The sequence below is a fragment of the Pituophis catenifer genome, unplaced genomic scaffold, assembly GCF_029215685.1.
Source record: "Pituophis catenifer annectens isolate HBS135680 unplaced genomic scaffold, rPitCat1.0.hap2 SCAF_1, whole genome shotgun sequence".
In the NCBI taxonomy this organism is placed as follows: Eukaryota; Metazoa; Chordata; class Lepidosauria; order Squamata; family Colubridae; genus Pituophis; species Pituophis catenifer.
This window is the reverse complement of record NW_027256881.1, coordinates 98,961,994-98,980,193: the sequence shown is the minus strand read 5'-3', so window position 1 is coordinate 98,980,193 and position 18,200 is coordinate 98,961,994. Positions and strand designations below refer to the sequence as shown.

The following is an 18,200-nucleotide window of genomic DNA, read 5'->3' as shown; positions in this document are numbered from 1 at the left end:
TTCCCCCACAACAATCGTTCTCTGAGGAGGGTTGGGCTAAGAGAGAGTGACCGACCCCAAGTCACCCAGCTGGTTTTCATGGCTAAGGGAGAACTTGAACTCAGCAGTCTCTTGCTTTCTGGCCTGGAGCCTTAACTATTTAACCCAACTAGCTAAGGGAAATCTGTGTAAAGAAGTAAAGAATACATTCACAGGAATGACTATTGTATCTCCTAATGAAAAGAATCCTTGTCCTTAGACTAACAGATGTAAGGTAAACATTGTGATGATATATTGAACTGTCATCTTATTATATGAGACATACAAACAATGCAGAGCTCCTTAGGAAACCATTCTAAACAGTGGTAGCATTCAATTTTTTTTTACTACCGGTTCTGTGGGCGTGGCTTGGTGGGCATGGTGTGGCTTGGTGGGCGTGGCAGGGGAAGGATACTGCAAAATCTCCATTCTCACCCCACTCTGGGACCAGCCAGAGGTGGTATTTGCCAGTTCTCCAAACTACTTAAAATTTCCGCTACCAGTTCTCCAGAATCTGTCAGAACCTGCTGAATAGCACCTGATTCTGAACTTGTTTTATAAAGGTAAATAGCAATAGCCCTTAGACTTATATACTGTTCCATAGTGCTTTATAGTATTCTCTGAGCGGTTGACAGAGTCAGACTATTTCCCTCAACAATCCTCATTTTACTAGCTTTGGAAGGATGGAAGGCTGAGCCAACCTTGAGCCGGTCAAGATCCTGGCTGTGAGTAGAGTTACCTGCAATACTACATTATAACCACTGCACTACCATGGCTCTTCATGCTGGTAAATGTTGGTGAATGGCTCAATCTAAGTTTTAATATCATGGATAATAATATTGAATTGTTCTATACAATGCTGGGAGAGGAAAAAGAAATAATTTTATGTGAAAAAATGTCATGGAACTTTTGGAATTTTATTTTGGGAACTCAGTTATTAAAAAAAAACATAAATTGCACCAAATAGTTTATGTGATCCAAGCCGTGAGAAAGTTTTCCCTTTACAATCTTCTAATACATGTTTTGGATATGTTGTGTTTCATCAGAGACCATTATGGCTATGTAACTATTCAGTGTGAGGAATCAAAACTCTGATTCAAATTAACTTGCCAAATTAACTTGACATCTGAATCAATTTAGATAATTTCAGATGCTGCTTTGCACATGTAGAAAGATATTCCCTGAATCTCTTTTCCAAATTGAAAACTGATACCAAGTCTCTTCCAAAAATGAGGGCTGCATCAGCCTTAAACTAACACTACCACTGTGTCAATGTCATACTATGGGAATGCATAATTCTTGGAAAACCACTACACAGAAAATAGAGAGGCTGGAAGTATGCCCTCTGGAACTTTGTGATGACTCCTGCCTTACAAAAATCTCTTACAGCAGAAGAACACTTTCTTGTGTGACACTCTTCCTTTGCAACACCATAACACCCAAAGTTAAGTTGACCAATTTCACTTGCTGCAGGTCTTTCAGAAAACCTGGCATGGGGATCAGGAGAATAGTTGAACCTGTACTATAGGTTGCATAGTTTCCTTGATGGCCATGGCATGCTCTGGTTGTTCCTAATTTAATGTACTGGTTTTTAATTTTTGTTAGTCTGCCTGAGTTGCATTTAGCAAGGTATTTAGTAAGATGGGTGAAGATGGATGTGTCAATTGAAATCAATGTTTCCCTTCCTGAAGTCAAAGTGCAACTCTTCAGATGTGAATCAAGTAGCAACTGTGCCACTCTCCCTGCGCAATCATCAGTGTTATTTTGGGTATTTTTTCCTCCCTGCCAAAACAATCAAAAATTGGAAATATAAATTGGAAATAAATAAATAAATATAAATTGGAAATTGGAAATAAAAAAGAATTATGAGGCAAGGCAGTGGCTGCATTGCCAAGTTTTCTACTTCTATACTGTCCAACTACATAGCCATCCCATGATCCCTCTTCATTATCATTCCCTAGCTTTAGGAAACAGCAGGGAAATATTTTGCATACTGGCCAATCCTGCTTCAGAAGGTCATGGATGATGACCTTCCCCCCCACAGTGCCTCAACCACAGTTTGTTGAATAACTCACATCAACTATGCTCATGTAACACACTAAACCCTAATCACATTTGAGCTCAGCTTGATGCCTGAACATAGCATCATAATTATATTAACACTTTTTAGAGTCAAGTGTTTTAAAAGAGAATCAATGCAAATTTTAATCCCAGCTTCTTTATACTTCTATACTTCTGCTCTTGGAACTTAATACAATTTTAAAATGATAATCACCTATCTCCTGCTTTTTATTTCTATGAAACCCAAAGTGATTTTGTTGCTACTTCTCCAGGGTCAATTACTGTTGCCTATCCTGTTTCTCCATGTTGCAACATGTCTGAAACATTTGTTACATACAACAGGCAAGTGGATTTGACTACCCTTTAATACACAAAGTCCTCCCAGGACTTGTGCTCTTTCCGAGTACTGTAACTGGTGACCAAAAACAAAACTGCCTTCAAACTGCCTTTCAACTGCCTTTTGAAGAAGCTCCCTTTAAAACTTCACACCATAAACAACCGCATATTGATTTATAGCAGTGTTTTTCAACCTTGGCAAATTTAAGATGTGTGCACCTCAACTCCCAGAATTCTTTAAACAGTATGGCTAGCTGGGGAATTCTGGGAGTTGACATTCACACATCTTAAAGTTGCCAAGGATGAAAAGCACTGGTTTATAGTATGCTTCTGTGTATTCTTGATTTGTGGAGTGACATTTAAAAGCTTCAAATGGGAGGTTGTGGCACTCAAAATGTGTCTTGTCTCTGTGTGTTAATTATGTAACATTTGATCTCAGTAAGCCATTTAAGAATCTGAGTCCCTTTTCTGCAAAATAAAAATGTTGAACTTGGCTCACAGCACAAAGAACAGTGAAAATGGATATTTATAGCACATTTTATAGGATATACTCCCCTTAGAATATAACACTTGTAACTTGGCATGATTAATGATAATTAATCACATGTATAGCACTTTTTAATGTACTAAGTTGGTTTATTATCTCTAGCTGTATTTTGCCCACATATAACAGCATGCTAAAATTCCAAGGCTATTTTTACTGATGGGTAACACAATTAAACCACCCAGTCACCAGGTGACATTTGAACTCTGAATTTGGAAGTCTGAATGCTAGAACACCATCAATTTTACAATTTGCCTGGCTGGCCTATGTGACACTACTGAGATAAATCGATTACAATTGACCAAACGTGTCTTCTACTGTTTTATTCCTTTAAAACTAGGGAGAATTAGCAGATATCATTCTATCCACAGACAACACTGGTAGGTGTTGCAAGGGTGATCCATGTTTGACCATTTCTACTGCAATTAAGCACACATTTCTCTCTCTTTTTTTCTTATCTGTATCAATGTAAAAAATTCTGAATGTCCAGTATAATGGTCCTTAAGAACAATGTGGAGACTTAAATTAGTACAGTGTAATAAACTGTACTAAACTACAGCCCTGCTAATTGTAATTTAATTAATAAAACATATTCAAAACATGGCTTTCCACAAGGCTTAACCCCAGTTTGAGTCAATGATAGAGAACCTGAAGGAATCTACCAATTCAATCATTAATTATCTCCTGTTTGTTACATCACTGGAGTTGGGGGAAAAACCCTTCTAAAACCATGGAAAACTTCGGTCAATGAACAGAGGCCAGAAGTGAGCAACAATTTTGCATCCAAAGTCCATACCTGGTTGTACATCATAGAAGACTTCAGATGTCTATGAGACCACAGGGACAAAGTTACAATTTCCACCCTACTTCTTGCATGTGGCTGTGATTTAGGATAGTTATTTTTTACACTAGTAGGTGTGACAAGTATTAATATCTTTTTCTTTCGGTAGGAAATGCCATAGCTGCAAGTTCTGCTATTAACAATATTAACCCCAAAAAATGAAAGTGCCTTTGCTTTCTTCTTAGCTATCCCAAACATAATTCCATATTTAACAACTTAAAAGGTGGAATTGTACCTTAAAGCATGGAGCACTGTATCCAGGTTTATGTTTTAAAAGTAATTATAAAGTAAACTGAAAATGCAGCAACACCAAAGTCTTAGGTTTGGGCTTTGCCTATCTCTGTGTAGGGGCTAGGAATGCTGTGGCTGACACACTCTGAAGCAGATTTACATAACATCTCCCAGTCTTATGCAACAAGGTGGCACTGCAGATACTTCTCCAGAGTGCCTAAAGAAAAAAAGGACACAAACGGAATAAATAGGATTGTGCAAAAGCAAAATTCCAAAATCATTGATACTATCTCCCCATAATGTATTCAGGATCAGAAAATAAATTTTCCATACGACATCTACTTGCTGCTGGGACTCCTAAGCGTTCTCTCTGTATATGTCTTATATCTGTTAATTAAGCACTGCAAAACCCATAGGGAATAAGGCATGATACATTGATGGCTGATGCTTTTAACACATTTATTGGAGATTTGTAGCATGACTGTTAAATGAATGTTTTAAGTGATCCTTTCTTTTTACCTTTCCATTTCCTATTATTTCCACCAGACCTCTTATAATATTGATACTCAACCTTTTAAAAAAAGTTATACACACATCTCTTTTCTTGATGTTTGGCAAAAAAAAACACCCTACTCTCATTCACTTGCTGCTAATAAGTGTGCATAAAGGTGGAAACATAAAATAGTTTTACGGGCTGTTTTGACTGGTAAAAATGTTAATAGCACATTCCACTTGGAAAATATAATTTGAGAGCGGGTGCAGTGATGAAGGTGTTGGATGAGGACAAGGAAGACTAGATTTAAGTTTAGCTTAAGACATGGATGCTCACTTGTCAGTGTCAGGCCCCTTTCTAATAGGGCTGTTCTTCCAACAGACAACTAGAAGAAAGGAGCACTGTGTATGCCTCTTAAATCTAAGGTAGGATATAAATCAAAGCAGCAAGCTGGCTGTCTTATTTATAGGAACCAATGGAGGCCTCAGAGTGAAGCAGTAGAATTCACCTTTCCCTCAAAGCACTTATTTTCTCACCCCCTCCTTCCACGAGCAATTCTAACCTAAACTTTACTAAAAATGTATATCTGCAAGAGCAACCCAGTAAAACATTAAGAGCCATTGGCTGGATTTATAAAACTCAGGACTAACCCTTGGTTAGTTTATGACTCCACCTGCTGTGTGTGGATCTAGCCAAACGTGGTTATCTAGTGGTTCAGCATATGTTGAGCAAGGACACACAATTGGAGCAATTCAGGAAACCATGGTTTAGCTACCTACAGGTAAGCATGTTGTGAAACAACTTTAATTGGCAGATTCAGATTCAAATCTTCATTCAACCAGTGACTTTTGGTTGTCACTGTAAAGATAACAAGGCTAATAATAGTAAAAAAAATAGATGTATAAGCTGCTTCGATGCTTTTAAGGAATACTGTAGAATACTTGTATGCTTTTTTTTTTAAAGCAACTAAATCCTCTCCATTGCCAATCAACAGCAGGCAGGCAGGCAAGATGTAGAGATGACATCCATGTCAGAAAATTCCAGGCTTCCCGAATCTTGCTTCTCAAGAGCAGCCACAGAATTGCAACAGAAAGAAAGAGGCACCGATTCTTCTCAAGTTTATCTAAAAAGATCTCCTGCACCACAACAGAAGAAATTGTGCACTAAACTGGCCAGATGTCTGAAGCCATGAATTCACATAATTCCCAAAAAGGAGATGAATCTACAGCGTCTGAAGAAGCAGGCGTTTGATGAAAGACCGCCGTCTACCCCTCTCTCTCTTTCTCTCTCGTTTCCTAATACATGTGTGGTTTTTATCTTCTCTTTCCCCCGTTTTCCTCTCTTCCACCTCCCGCCATTTTCCTTTCATCCGCTTTGTTTCTAAAGGCCTAGAGATAAATGATTCCAAGTCTCGCCAGCCGCGTCTTCTCTTACAGCAACCCTCCAAGACGTTATTCCTGACGATAACCTCCCCCCCCCCCCCGCCATAAGGTGCGTTTCCAAGACAAGGCGAGGAAACCGAGCGAGCCACGGAAGAATCCCGTTCATATGACTGGGATCAACCGCTCCTTCGGCTCTCAACCGGTCCCTCTTGGAGTCTCCTCCCCGCCGCCTGGGGGTCAGCCCATCTTCCTCCGCCCGCCCGCCCTCCCTCCCCTTTAGGGTCCATCTGTTGGGCTTCTCAGCAACCCTTCTCTTCTAGCGCCTGGCTCACGCGAGCCCCTCCCTCCCTGGCGAATCTTCCCCGGCCGTCACCTAGGAAACTAGCCGATACCGTGTAAATAGGCACCCTGAAAAAGCAATGCAGCCGGTAACAAAGAAGCAATAAAGGAGCCGAGCTTCTCAAATGAGACTAAGAGAAAGGAAAGGAGGGAGGGAGGGAGGAAAGAAAACACACACACACACACACACCCCAGACTAGGTCAGTTTGTCCTCTCCACCCCTTTTGATGCAGATGCTGCAAGAGAAGCCTCTCGCCGCCTTCTAGACGGAATTCGCAGCAATTTGAACCAAGAGAGACCAGATAATGCAGATGGAACGTAACCGCGGTGCTTCCCCCCCCCTTTTTTTTTTCCTTTCCTTTCCCCCAGTGAAGAAAATCAACAGGCTTCCAAAGTGCATTTTACAAGCGCCTTGGATGTTAATGGATTTATCCAGATTACGTTTCGGACGGGAGTGCCACATGTTCACAAAAGGGGTCGGTTTTCTTCTACTGTAGCTTTGCCGACTGCCTGCCCGGGTTCCCTAAAGGACGATAAGCCATGCTTGTTGGCACTGCATGTCTGCCAAAAAAGAAAAAAAAAAAGGCAGCTTTAGGGAAAATGGAGAGAGTGAATAATTCATCGAATTGAAACAACGTGTTCCCTCCCCTTTCTAAAAAGAAGGGGGGGGGAATGAAGATGAGAATAAAAAGAAACGCGTTTTGCACGAATGGCTTTTCATCCGGAGATCCATATTCCCGGAGTAGATTAAACTGGAGAAAGGAATTGTATCTGAAAGAATACCGCGGGGGAGAAATGGCAATGAGGAAGGAAGGAGGAGTTTGATGTAAAAAAAAAAAACAAAAACCAAAAAAAAAATGCCTTGTGGTGAATTTTGCCCGCTAGAATTGAAATATTCCTTGACCGAGTGCCATCTTGCTAAAAATACTAAAATGTTGGCAGTACCGGGGAGAGGGGCTTGGGGTCTGAATAGCGGCAAATGCATAAATCTGCACTCATCACACAATGAAACAGGAGGGGGTGGGGAGGAGAGGAAAAAGTACATGCCATTAATCTTGAATTCTTCACCTTTTTCTCCCCCTCCCCAAACAGCCCACCGGCTTCTTAACGTTTCCGGGGGAATATATGTAATTCGCTCGACCCCCTTGGTATGTGCTTTGCAAGCAACGAAGCGAGAGATATTTTTTTTCTCCGACGTTTCCTATGGCTCCACCGTAGTGATTTAAATCCAAGGAATAGAAGAAGCAACTCAGCAAGGATTAAGCAGTTAAGCGCATCTGCTCGCACTGGCATGGATGGGGTTGTGGAGAAATGAGACGCTCTTGATAGGATCCGGCTGCTTCTTGCTCTTAAGACGAAACACCCCCACCCCCATCTTTCTTTCGAAATCCAGAATCTTGGCATTGTCATACAATACAAACCATCATGGCTCCGACAAGCAACATATAAAACGATTTAGATTTGAGCTCCATTGAGTTGGAAGCCTTTTTCAGTTACACGTGGATGCTATTTAGACACACACGGAGAAACCGACATTCCTACGGTACTAGCTTCCTCATTTAAAAAAAAAAAAGTTTCGCATTCTCGGCAGTTTCCAAAAAAGATTGAAATCAGAACTAATCAGGCAGCGAAATTTAATTAGAGCTGTAGGCTCCTCACATTTTCCCCCCCCACTCCGTATTGTTGGGGGAAGGGATTAAGCGTTCTACCGCCAAGGTAACCGGCAGCTGCTTAAAGCATTTTTCACATCTGGCCTACAGACCTCATAATTTTCAACTCATGATCTCCCTTAGCGAAACCCGATCTACGTGGTTTAAATACCTTCCAAATTGGGAGAATTGAACAATTGCAACCAATTAAAGGGGGGAAAGGACCAACCCTCCCTATCTGTTGGTTTTTTTTTTGTTTGTTTTTTAAGAAGCTGGAGTGGGGAGGAGGAATAGAGGGGGCGACAGCGGGGGCGAGAAAATGAAATCACAAACGCACACAAGTCAAACCATTGTCTCTAACTTAACAGGGGTGGGGAGGGGGAGAGACTCAAGACACCAAACAGAGGCTACCAACCCTGCAAGTCAAAATCCTTTTCCCCCCCTCCCCTTTATTATTATTATTTTACGGAGCATTTGGCAGGGGGCAGTAAACACCGTGAATCCTTCGATTTTTCTTTTTAGCAAGAAATCAGAGCACAAGTCTTAATGCCACTAATTTATTTATGTTCTTCGGAGTATTAATTATCAGTCCAAGGCCGAATTCAAATTATTGCAATCCCAGCTCCATTGTTCGCTCCAATTGGAGGCCCCGCCCTCTCTTTTGTCTGGCGGCGCGTTGATTGGTGGACGGCGGGTGGGGGCTGCCGTCAGTGCTTGGGAAGCCCATTCATCTGTGCACTTGGGCGTTGGACTCCGCATCTTATTAGCGACCAGGGAGATTTCTCCATTTTCCCCTTGTCTACAGTACGGCTACAAATCTGGGAATTTTTTTTTATTACTTCTCCTTTTTTTTTTTGTACTAAACTTGGGCTTCTGATATTTTTGCTCGACTATTTTCCTGCCTTTTCATCCCCCTTTCTTCCTCTGCTGCTGTCTTTTTGTGACCTCTCCAGCTTTATTAAAAAAAAAGGAGTGCATATATTTAAACACATTCGGCTCTCTTCTCTTTTTCCCCCCCTCCTCCCCCACTGGTGTGTGAGTGTGTGTGCGCGCGCGCGCGTGTGTGTATATCGCTGCTCTTCAGGCTGCTGGTCGCCCAGCATTTTATACGAACGAACCTACTGTTCTTTGTTTGCCTTCTTTTTGGATCTGCCGAGTTTCTTTGTTGAATAAACCAGCATGGGCGCCCAGTTCTCTAAGAACGCTGCAAAAGGCGAAACTACTGTTGCTGAAAAACCCGGAGAAGCGGTAGCTGCATCTCCTTCCAAGGCGAACGGACAGGTAAGAAGAGGAGCGGCTAATGGATTGTTACTGCTTTCTGGGCTGAGTGCAATGTATTTATTCTGCTGCCCCCTTTCTCTTTCCGGGAGGGGGGCGAATGGCTGTTCAACCGATCACAACTCTCTCTTTAGAAACAAATACTGGCTGTTTTTGGCACCGTGATTATGTGGGATTTCATTTTCATTTTCTTTCTTTTTTTGAATCGGTTCTATGTGTAATGCAGAGGTGGTGGGGAGACAATGCGAGATGCTTGCCTGCTGGATGGTGTCTTCTTCCTAGCTGGTCTCCGCAGGAACGCTAATTTACCACCATCCTTTTTTTTTTTTTTTTTTTTGGGCTTGTATGTGCTTTGGTGGTCGGATTGAATGTGCTCTCCCGCGGTTTCCTGTACTTTAAGAGGCTGTTGCACCCCCCCCCACCTCCGCCTTTGGCGCCTAAGGGAGATCTAGTTGATCGTGATAGAACTGCCGGAGAGACCTAAAAGCAAGATTTGAGGTTAGGGGCGCTGGAGTGTTGTCCGCGTTATAGAGGGGAAGGGGCTGTCGTGCGTAAATTGTCCTTCTCCATCTTGCTTGGCTGGCTTTGCTCGTACGGTAGCTTAACAGCTTGGGCTCTGGTGGCCTCTTCTATATTCCCTTTCGCCGTGGCCCGCTTAACGCAGATGCTCTTCTAAAATTCGGCGGCTTTAGGATGAGAATGCGGGGAGAAGGCGTTGCGTGTGTGAAACGTAAATTGGCACACTTCCTGGGAAAACTGGCCCGCCTGGGTCCCTCGCCGCGGCTTGAACCTGGGAATAGCGGTGGATTTTAACGAGGGTGTTGTAATCCGCCCCGCGCTTTTTCCAGTAGTGGGTCTACTAAAGTATGGGACTCGTCCCCACCCGTGCTGTCGGCCGGTGCCAGCTTAGCCCGCGATATGCCACCCTGCAGTTGCTCCAGAAAGAAACCTTTGAGGCGCCTTCAGCCCCGCGCCAGAGCGAGCAACAGATGTGATCGTGTGGAGTGGTTGGCAGCGCCTCTTGCCTCGATTATACCGAGGCGGAAAAAGGAGGGTTGCCCGTTTTCTTGCTTTGGAACTGAGGAAAGGCGATAGGAGAGAAAAGCAAAAGCGGGCTTGGGTAGAAGCGGACGCGGGGAGCTTTGTTCGCTCATTGGAGCCGATTCTGGCCGAGCTCGCTCCTCCCTCAGCGTTGTTCCCTGGGCTGTCCCACCGTCGGCCTCGAGGAGTGCAAGACGGAGCCACAGTGCCCTCTAGAGGCCGACGCTCGCTTGGTAGCGGCTTGGATCTGTCGAGGGAGAAAAGAGAGAGAGAGAGAGAGAGAGAGAGAGAAAGGAAAGCGCGGAACGAGGGCCGGGCGATGTGTCTGGAGAATGATGACGCGGGCTTCTCGCCGCGTAGCGCCCCTTAAGAGAGTAGCTGGAGGAAAGGCGTGGGGGGCGTGGCTCGGCTCTTGGGTGGCGTGTTCTCCTTTCTTCGCAGCCTTGGGCGACACGTCACGCGCTTTTCCTCCCAAGAAAGCCGTGGGAAGGTCTGGGGCAACGTGCTGCCACAGACCCACCAATTTGTGACTTGATCTGGCTCTGCCTCTCTCTCATAACAGCTTGGCTAATCCTTGGCTGGTTTTTATTCATTCTTTTATTTGTTTTGTTTGAATGCCTTGAAGTCAATCTTGAAGCCTGGCAATAGCATGGAGGACAAGTCCCTGCAGTTTTCTTGGCAATTTTTTTTTTTTTTTTTTGGAAGTGGTTTACCATTGGTTTCTTCCTAGGGTGGAGAGAGAGTGCGACTAGCCCAAAGTCGCCCAGCTGGCTTTCAGCCCAAGGCTGGACTAGAACTCACAGTCTCCCATTTTTTTAAAAAAAGCCTGGTGCTTTAACCACTAGACTAGAGTGAAGTGAGGCTGCTGTGGCACAGGGCTTCAAGACCGGAGTTGCTCCACTTTTGCTTTGGAGAAGTGGCAGGCAGTGTTTTTTCCTCCCTTGGTACCTTCTGGATTGGAGTTCACCTCCCAGAATTTCCCCATTGGGTAGATGGAGCTTCTGGGAGATGAAGTCTCCAATTGGAGGCTGCCTTGTACTGGGTCTTAAGAGAGCGTGCCCTCCAATAATACAGTCATTTTCCTCTTCCAGGAGAACGGCCACGTGAAGGTGAATGGCGATGCCTCCCCAGCAGCTGCAGAGGCTGTCAAGGAGGAAGTCCAAGCGAACGGCAGTGCGCCAGCGGAGGAGTCGGTCAAGGAAGAGCAGAGCCCATCCGAGGCTGCCTCCGAAAAGGAAACCGCCGAAGCGGAGAGCACAGAGCCCGCCTCTCCTGTGGAAGGGGAGACCTCCTCCAAAACCGAGGAGGGAGCAACCCCGTCTTCCAGTAATGAGACCCCGAAAAAAAAAAAGAAGCGCTTTTCCTTCAAGAAGTCTTTTAAGCTAAGTGGCTTTTCTTTTAAAAAGAACAAAAAGGAGTCTGGGGAAGGAGCAGAGAACGACGGTGCAGCCACTTCGGAAGGGGGAAAAGCTGACATGGCGGCGGCCGACGCGGAGCCTGCGGGCAACGAGGAGGCCAAGGCTTCCCAGGAGGTGTCGCCTTCCGCCCCTGCTGCTGGTAGCAGCACAGAGGACACCAAAGAGGAGACCGGGGGTTCCCAGGAAGCCCAGTTGGAAGAGACTGCCCCAGAGAAGCCTGCAGGAGAAGAGGCCAAGGCTCCTGAAGAACAGAAGCCGGAGGAGAAACCAGAAGAGGCGCCAGCGGCTCAGGTCCCAAGTGCTACCACCGAAGCCACCTCAACTGAGCCAGAGGCAGCCAAAGCAGAGGAGCCGGCGGCAGCGGCGGCAGCAGCTCCTTCACAGGAAGCTGCCTCCGAGTCTAGTCCAGAAGCTCCACCCACCGAGTCGGCAGAGTAAAACAAGGCAATGAAAAGAATGGCAATTTTGAGATGATTGAACTTTTCTTCCCCCCTGTTTGTTTGTTTGGAGTGGTGCCAGGTACTGGTTTTGGAGAACTTGTCTACAACCAGGGATTGATTTAAAAGATGTCTCTCTTTCTCTCTCTCTTTCTCTCTCTCTCTCTCTCTCTTTTTGTCTCTACCAACAGATCCCATCTCAAATCATTCTGTTACCACCATTCCAACTCGGTAGAGGAGAGACTAAATGCCTCCCTTTGCCTTGTTCCTCCTTTTTTTTTTTACATCAGTATTAATGTTTATTGCATACTTCGCATCTTTATTCAAAATGTAAGCTTTCTTTTCTTTTGTCAGTCTATGGACATGCCCATATATGAAGGAGATGGAGGAGTCAATAAGGGATAGCAAATGAAGTGATAGGGGTCACAATGGGGAATTAGTGGTGCAGATAATTTGCCAAGAAAATGTGCCACAGGAAATAAGGGGTTAGTCTTTTTTTAAAAAAAGAAAGTTATTACAATGTATTTTGTGAGGCAGATGTTCTATAAGGTTTACAACACTACAAGTCTTGATTAAGAAAGAAAAAAAATCCAATACTCAGATTTAAAAAAAATCATAGTCTTAGGAAATTCATTTAAACCATAGGAACTTTCACTTATCTCATGTTAGCTGTACCAGTCAGTGATTAAGTAGAAATACAAGTTGTATAGGCTTTATTGTTTATTGCTGGTTTATGACCTTAATAAAGTGTAATTATGTATTACCAGCAGGGTGTTTTTAACTGTGACTATTGTATAAAAACAAATCTTGATATCCAGAAGCACATTAAGTTTGCAACTTTTTGCCACCCTGCCCATTTTTTTTTGTAAAATTGCAGTAATCTTGGACCTTTTAAAAAAAACAAAAACCACACACTATTTTAAACTCAACCAAGCTGTGATAAGTGGAATGGTTACTGTTTATACTGTGGTATGTTTTTTGATGACAGCAGACAATGCTTTCTTTTTCCAGTTGTCTTTGAAAATAAAAAGAAAACAATTTCAGATGCAATGGTTTTTGTGTAGCATCATGTCTATCATGTTTTTTGTAAATACTGGAGAAGCTTTGACCAATTTGACTTAGAGATGGAATGTAACTTTGCTTACAAAATTGCTATTAAATTCCTGCTTAAGGTGTTCTAATTTTCTGTGAGCACACTAAAAGCGAAAAAATAAATGTGAATAAAATGTAGAATTTGGCTGTGTTTCTTTTTCTGGATACTCTTGATAGCTTAGTTGATTACTTGTATTGTTTAAATTTGTATAAAAAAGGCACTTGTTTGCCCCTTAACATTACTCTCAATTTCTGTAGTATAGATTGCATGGCCTCCTGGCCCTATTAAAACTTATATCTGTAGACAGAAGATCTTTAAGGCCTTCTAAATAGATGTGTGAATTGGATTTTAAACTGGCCATGCCAGTGTGGACACCTGATTGACTAATACTGAGTTCTGGGGAGAAACTAGATTAAGAGACCAAATGTGTTCACAACATGTTTGCACCAGTTGACTTCAGCTAGAATGGGTATGTGTGTAATCAAATCCTTAAGGATCGCCTTCGTATATTAGTTATTTCTTAGCTTGAGTTGACTTGACACTTTAGCTGTGGTTGTTTGGAATGTCTTGGGGACTGAACCTGAGTTTTCCAACAGGGACACCAGAATTCAGGTGTCAAGACAGCAAAAGGTCCAATCTTACATGCAAGTTCTTAACCATTTTCAACATTACTTCAGTGCCTAACTTGAACACAACCTTTTCTGAAAGTTTGGGCTAGAGTAAAAAACAAAAAAGTGTTTGTTCTACCAAATGAATGAGCAATACTTTTTGTATACTACTCCCAACTATACATTAACAAAAATTGCTATATTTGTCTATAAAAGTCACTTGGTGCTTGCCTTTTAACTGTTTAGACATTTGGGCTAATTTCCACCTTGCTGCTCAGGGCAAAACAGGCCTTAATAAAACAGTAGTAGGCTTTTGTAAAAACAAATAATGAAGTATTAATGTTGTTGGAGGATGGAAATTGATTCAAAGAAGCATTGTTCCTAGGTTTATAGATGAAATTTAGTGTTACATTTAACTTGCCTTCCCTCTGTTTTCAGTTGTAACTTGCTTTAGAAGCAATTACACTTATTTTATGAGCGAGTGGCACATTAGCACCTTGTTCCCTGAAAAAACAAAATCTGGGCTGAATGAGGTTCAATGGATTCCATTCCGAATACATACTCTTACTCAGCTATCCATTTTTTTTTTTTTGGCTTGTATATATACTCTGGTCACCCTGGTATTTCTCTGTAGTGTTAGAAATGTATTGACTATTATGCTTTAAATGGCCATGGGATGAAATAAATGGATGTAAAATCTTCCATACCAGTGTCATTTTTGGACTCCATCTGTGAGACACTTTTCTAATCGTAATTCTTGATGACTATTGATGTGGTTGTACACCTGATCTGTGACTCTTGGCCCATCATGTGTTTTTAAGTCATTAAAAATAATAAAACTAGCTGTCATTTACATCTGCATACAGAGTGATTTAAATGGAATTATTTCTTTTATTCCTCCACCCAAATTGTTTCAGCTGGGCCAAAATAGGACACAGGCCAGTTTATGCATTGTAGATTGTGGGGTTGTGTCCTGAGGGATATCCCAAGGAGTCATCATTTGCTGCAACTATAGAGTAACATCTCCTAGGATTGAATTTGTCTATGTAGAATATGTGGTCTTAAAGCTCTTAGAGCTTAATGCAAGTTGCAATTTTTTTTTAAAGATGGCATTGCTGTTGTACCAAATTCTTAAAATATAACCTTCCCAAATTATACTAATGTGCTTCTGCACAATTTTTTCTTGGAAGGGTATAGATTAAGTGCATACATAATACAGAAAGTAATTTATACAAAGCCGTGTAATGAATGCACTGCTTTATTTCCACCAATACATCAAGTTCTCCAATAGAAAGCAAGGTGTAAATCTAATAGAGCTTTTAATTACACAATCAACACAGAAGCTGGATAATTTGTCCTGGTATTGGAAACTGGTTTTAATTTTGCCAGCTGCCTACTGGGTCACCTAATATTTTGGCCTTGGCCTTACCCAGTATGACCAGTGGTGAAAGATTGGGAGGATAGTGAGAATGCTAAGAAATGCCTTGTTGCCTCTTTACAACTTGTCTAGATTATTCAGGAAAGATTTGCTGCAAAGTCTATTAATCTTAACTCATAAACATAAGGCTGTTACTAGTACAACCATCCCCTTTTAATGATTTTCTATAAATTAAACACACTAAAATGAACATCTCTGCAGCTTCTAAAGAATGAAGCACTGGTTAATATTTTTGGATGGAGCAGACCAGTAGCAGATGCCTATGCTGTACAAGTGGCACATATGTGTATGCTTAAATGTATTTGTAGATGAAAAGCTTACAGAATATTTTAACAAAATAGAAGTTTTATTATAACTTTTAAACACCATAACTTAAAACTATTTTCCTAATTTACCTGGAATAAACATTTCAAAAATATTAAGTATCAATAATACTTAATATTACTGAAATTTTAAGATCAGCTCTTAACAACAATACAGTCAAGGGCTACATAGACACCCAAGATGGGAAATCCAGTTTGTGAAGATAGAAATAATGAGAAAAATATTAGAAATCTCATAATCTATCTCTCGAAAGAAAACCACAAAGAGCTGGCTTTTTCTCCTGGCACTGAGCAAGATGGACGCATGTTTGGTGGGAGGCATCCAAGGAAGTTAATTGAAGTGCTGGGGTTTTATTTTTATGTTGTTGTTTTTTTATTGTGAGCTGTCCAGGCTTGTGTTCTAAGATGGGAAACCATGCAAATCTTTTAAATAAATGAGTTTAAATAGCATCAAAAGCAACAATGATTTATTGTAAATCAGTGCTTCCCAATTTTTCCTACATTACCCATAACCACAAATCAGGTAGTCCTTTTTTACCCAATATAGCTAAAATACTTCAAGTCAATTTAAAAGTCCCTGTTGTGATTGTGCATTGGATTTGTGTGTCATCACTCAAAGAAAAAGTCATTTTATCCAATTTTGAATAATTTATCCAGGTTTGGGAAGCAACTATTTAAGTTTATATGCCACCTGATTCCTAGCAACTCTGGGCAGTTGATAATTACAGTGACTAAGGTTGTCTGTACCAACCATGAGCAATTATGAGAATTTCCATGTATCCCTAAAAATTTAAAAAGATCTGTACTGAGTATTACATGCAATATTTGGTAAATGGGATTTTGAAATGGTTTCCAAGACTTTAAGCTATTACAAATACGGCATAGCAGACACTTGCTCATTATAGAAAATGCCCATAATACATTAAAGAGAATGGTTTTAATAGTTGATTCAAAATCCCAAAGGTGCTTTTTCAAGAGGCAACTAGACTTTCTGGTTTTTCTTTGAAAACATTTCACTCTCATCCAAGAAGTTTCTTCAGCTCTGATTGGATGGCGGGGAATGGAAGGATTTAAACTCCTTGCAGACAGCTGGTTATGTGCATTTTTTTAGTGAGTCATTGAGGCCACCTGGAGGTTTATCTGTGTCATCAGGGTCACCTAAGCAGTGCAAAAGGGTGTGGAGCCTTCTTGGAATTGTTGAAAAGACTATGTAGATTGGAGATAGATGATGTTGTATCCCTCCCTCTCTATTGAGAGAGGGCTGCTCAATTTTGACATAGATGACCTCTTGACCCCCTTAACAACTAGCTAAAAGAATGCAAATGACCAGCTGTCTGCAAGGAGTATAAATCCTTCCATTCCCCACCATCCATTCAGAACTGAAGAAGCTTCTTGGATGAGAAGTGAAATGTCTTCAAAGAAAAAACAGAAAGTCCAGTTGCCTCTTGAAAAAGCACCTTTGGCACAACATGACCTGGATGGATGACTGAGAATCTCCATAGACATTGATTCAAAATTGAAATATGGTGAAGAAAATTGAAAAGCATTTTGATAGGTTTTTTTAGAAACTTTTTTTTTCTGATGCATAATGTTGCAAATAATTGTTTTTGTATAACTTTTTCTGGAAAGCATATGTAGAGAAACTGCTGTATAACTAGTGATAGCTACTTTTGAATGACAAATTAACAATACGTGTGTATAATTACAAAGGATAATGTAGAAATAAATTGTCAGTAATCAATGTAACTGAAATAAGTAGTAAATATGAATTTGTTATCCACATGCCTCTCAGAATCCTTTAAGACAGGTGTCAAACTGGTGGCTCGCAGACCAGATGCATCACACGCAGGCCATGCCCATCCTGGCTCCGTAAAGGCAACCCCCCCCATTGTGATGTCATGTGATGTCACGTGATGTGATCGAGTTTGACACCCATGCTTTAAGACGTTTGTGATTTAATATGGATATGTATTGACTCCATTTTAAGAATTAGCTTGCTGCATATGCAGTGTCATCTGCATTTTTTTTAAAAGAAAAAAGACTAGTTCTACCTCTAAACTAAAAAAGAAATCCAAGTCATTGTTGCTTGAAGAGAAGACGAACTAAAGGAAGTTAAAAGAAAAGGATTCAATAGAAGTGGATTTTTAAAATGTCTTATCAGCACAAAAGCACCGGTATGTGTTTATAAATCTTAATGTTGATACACACTTTCAGAAATCCTTGGAAATATACGGGCTACTGTTTTTGTTGGATCAGAGCCAGGGGTCTGCTTTTCTTCCATTCAGACCTTTGCTGAACTATTATTTGTTCTTACTTTTGGATACTACAGACTGTTATTCAGAATCTATGCTCATCAGTATCTGAGATCTTTGGCTGATACCTTGATGGCTCTGAAGTGCCTTTGTTTCACTGGCTGGAATGTTATGTGCTTGTTTATAATTAGTAGTACTATTACTATCAATCTGGAATGATGAAGCTGCAGAGACAATAGCGAGAAAGCAAGAGAGAGCAAATAGACCGAACCTGACTGGACACAGGTGAGAACGAATTTGGAATCTCTTCTATAGGAAGAATCACAAAACAGCTGATTTATCTATTGCTATTTTATCGGTTCAACTTCATTTGCATCTGATGGAGTTATTCTGATGATGAAATGGTTATCTATCGCCT

At 41.4% G+C, this 18,200-nt stretch overlaps 1 protein-coding gene across 1 annotated transcript; it reads left to right on the top strand.

Annotated features, from left to right (window-relative positions):
- The first annotated feature begins 8,628 nt into the window (after window positions 1-8,628).
- MARCKS (myristoylated alanine rich protein kinase C substrate) lies at window positions 8,629-14,439 on the top strand. The gene is made up of 2 exons (XM_070932800.1): window positions 8,629-9,175; window positions 11,305-14,439. Exons 1-2 carry the CDS (start codon window positions 9,074-9,076, stop codon window positions 12,067-12,069), a joined length of 867 nt encoding a protein of 288 aa, XP_070788901.1. The 5' UTR covers window positions 8,629-9,073; the 3' UTR covers window positions 12,070-14,439.
- The last annotated feature ends 3,761 nt before the right edge of the window (window positions 14,440-18,200 follow it).

Coding starts and splice junctions, on each gene's coding strand:
- MARCKS (XM_070932800.1), top strand. CDS start 9,074: ATGGGCGCCCAGTTCTCTAAGAACGCTGCAAAAGGCGAAACTACTGTT. Junction 9,176..11,304: donor CTTCCAAGGCGAACGGACAG/GTAAGAAGAGGA, acceptor TTCCTCTTCCAG/GAGAACGGCCACGTGAAGGT.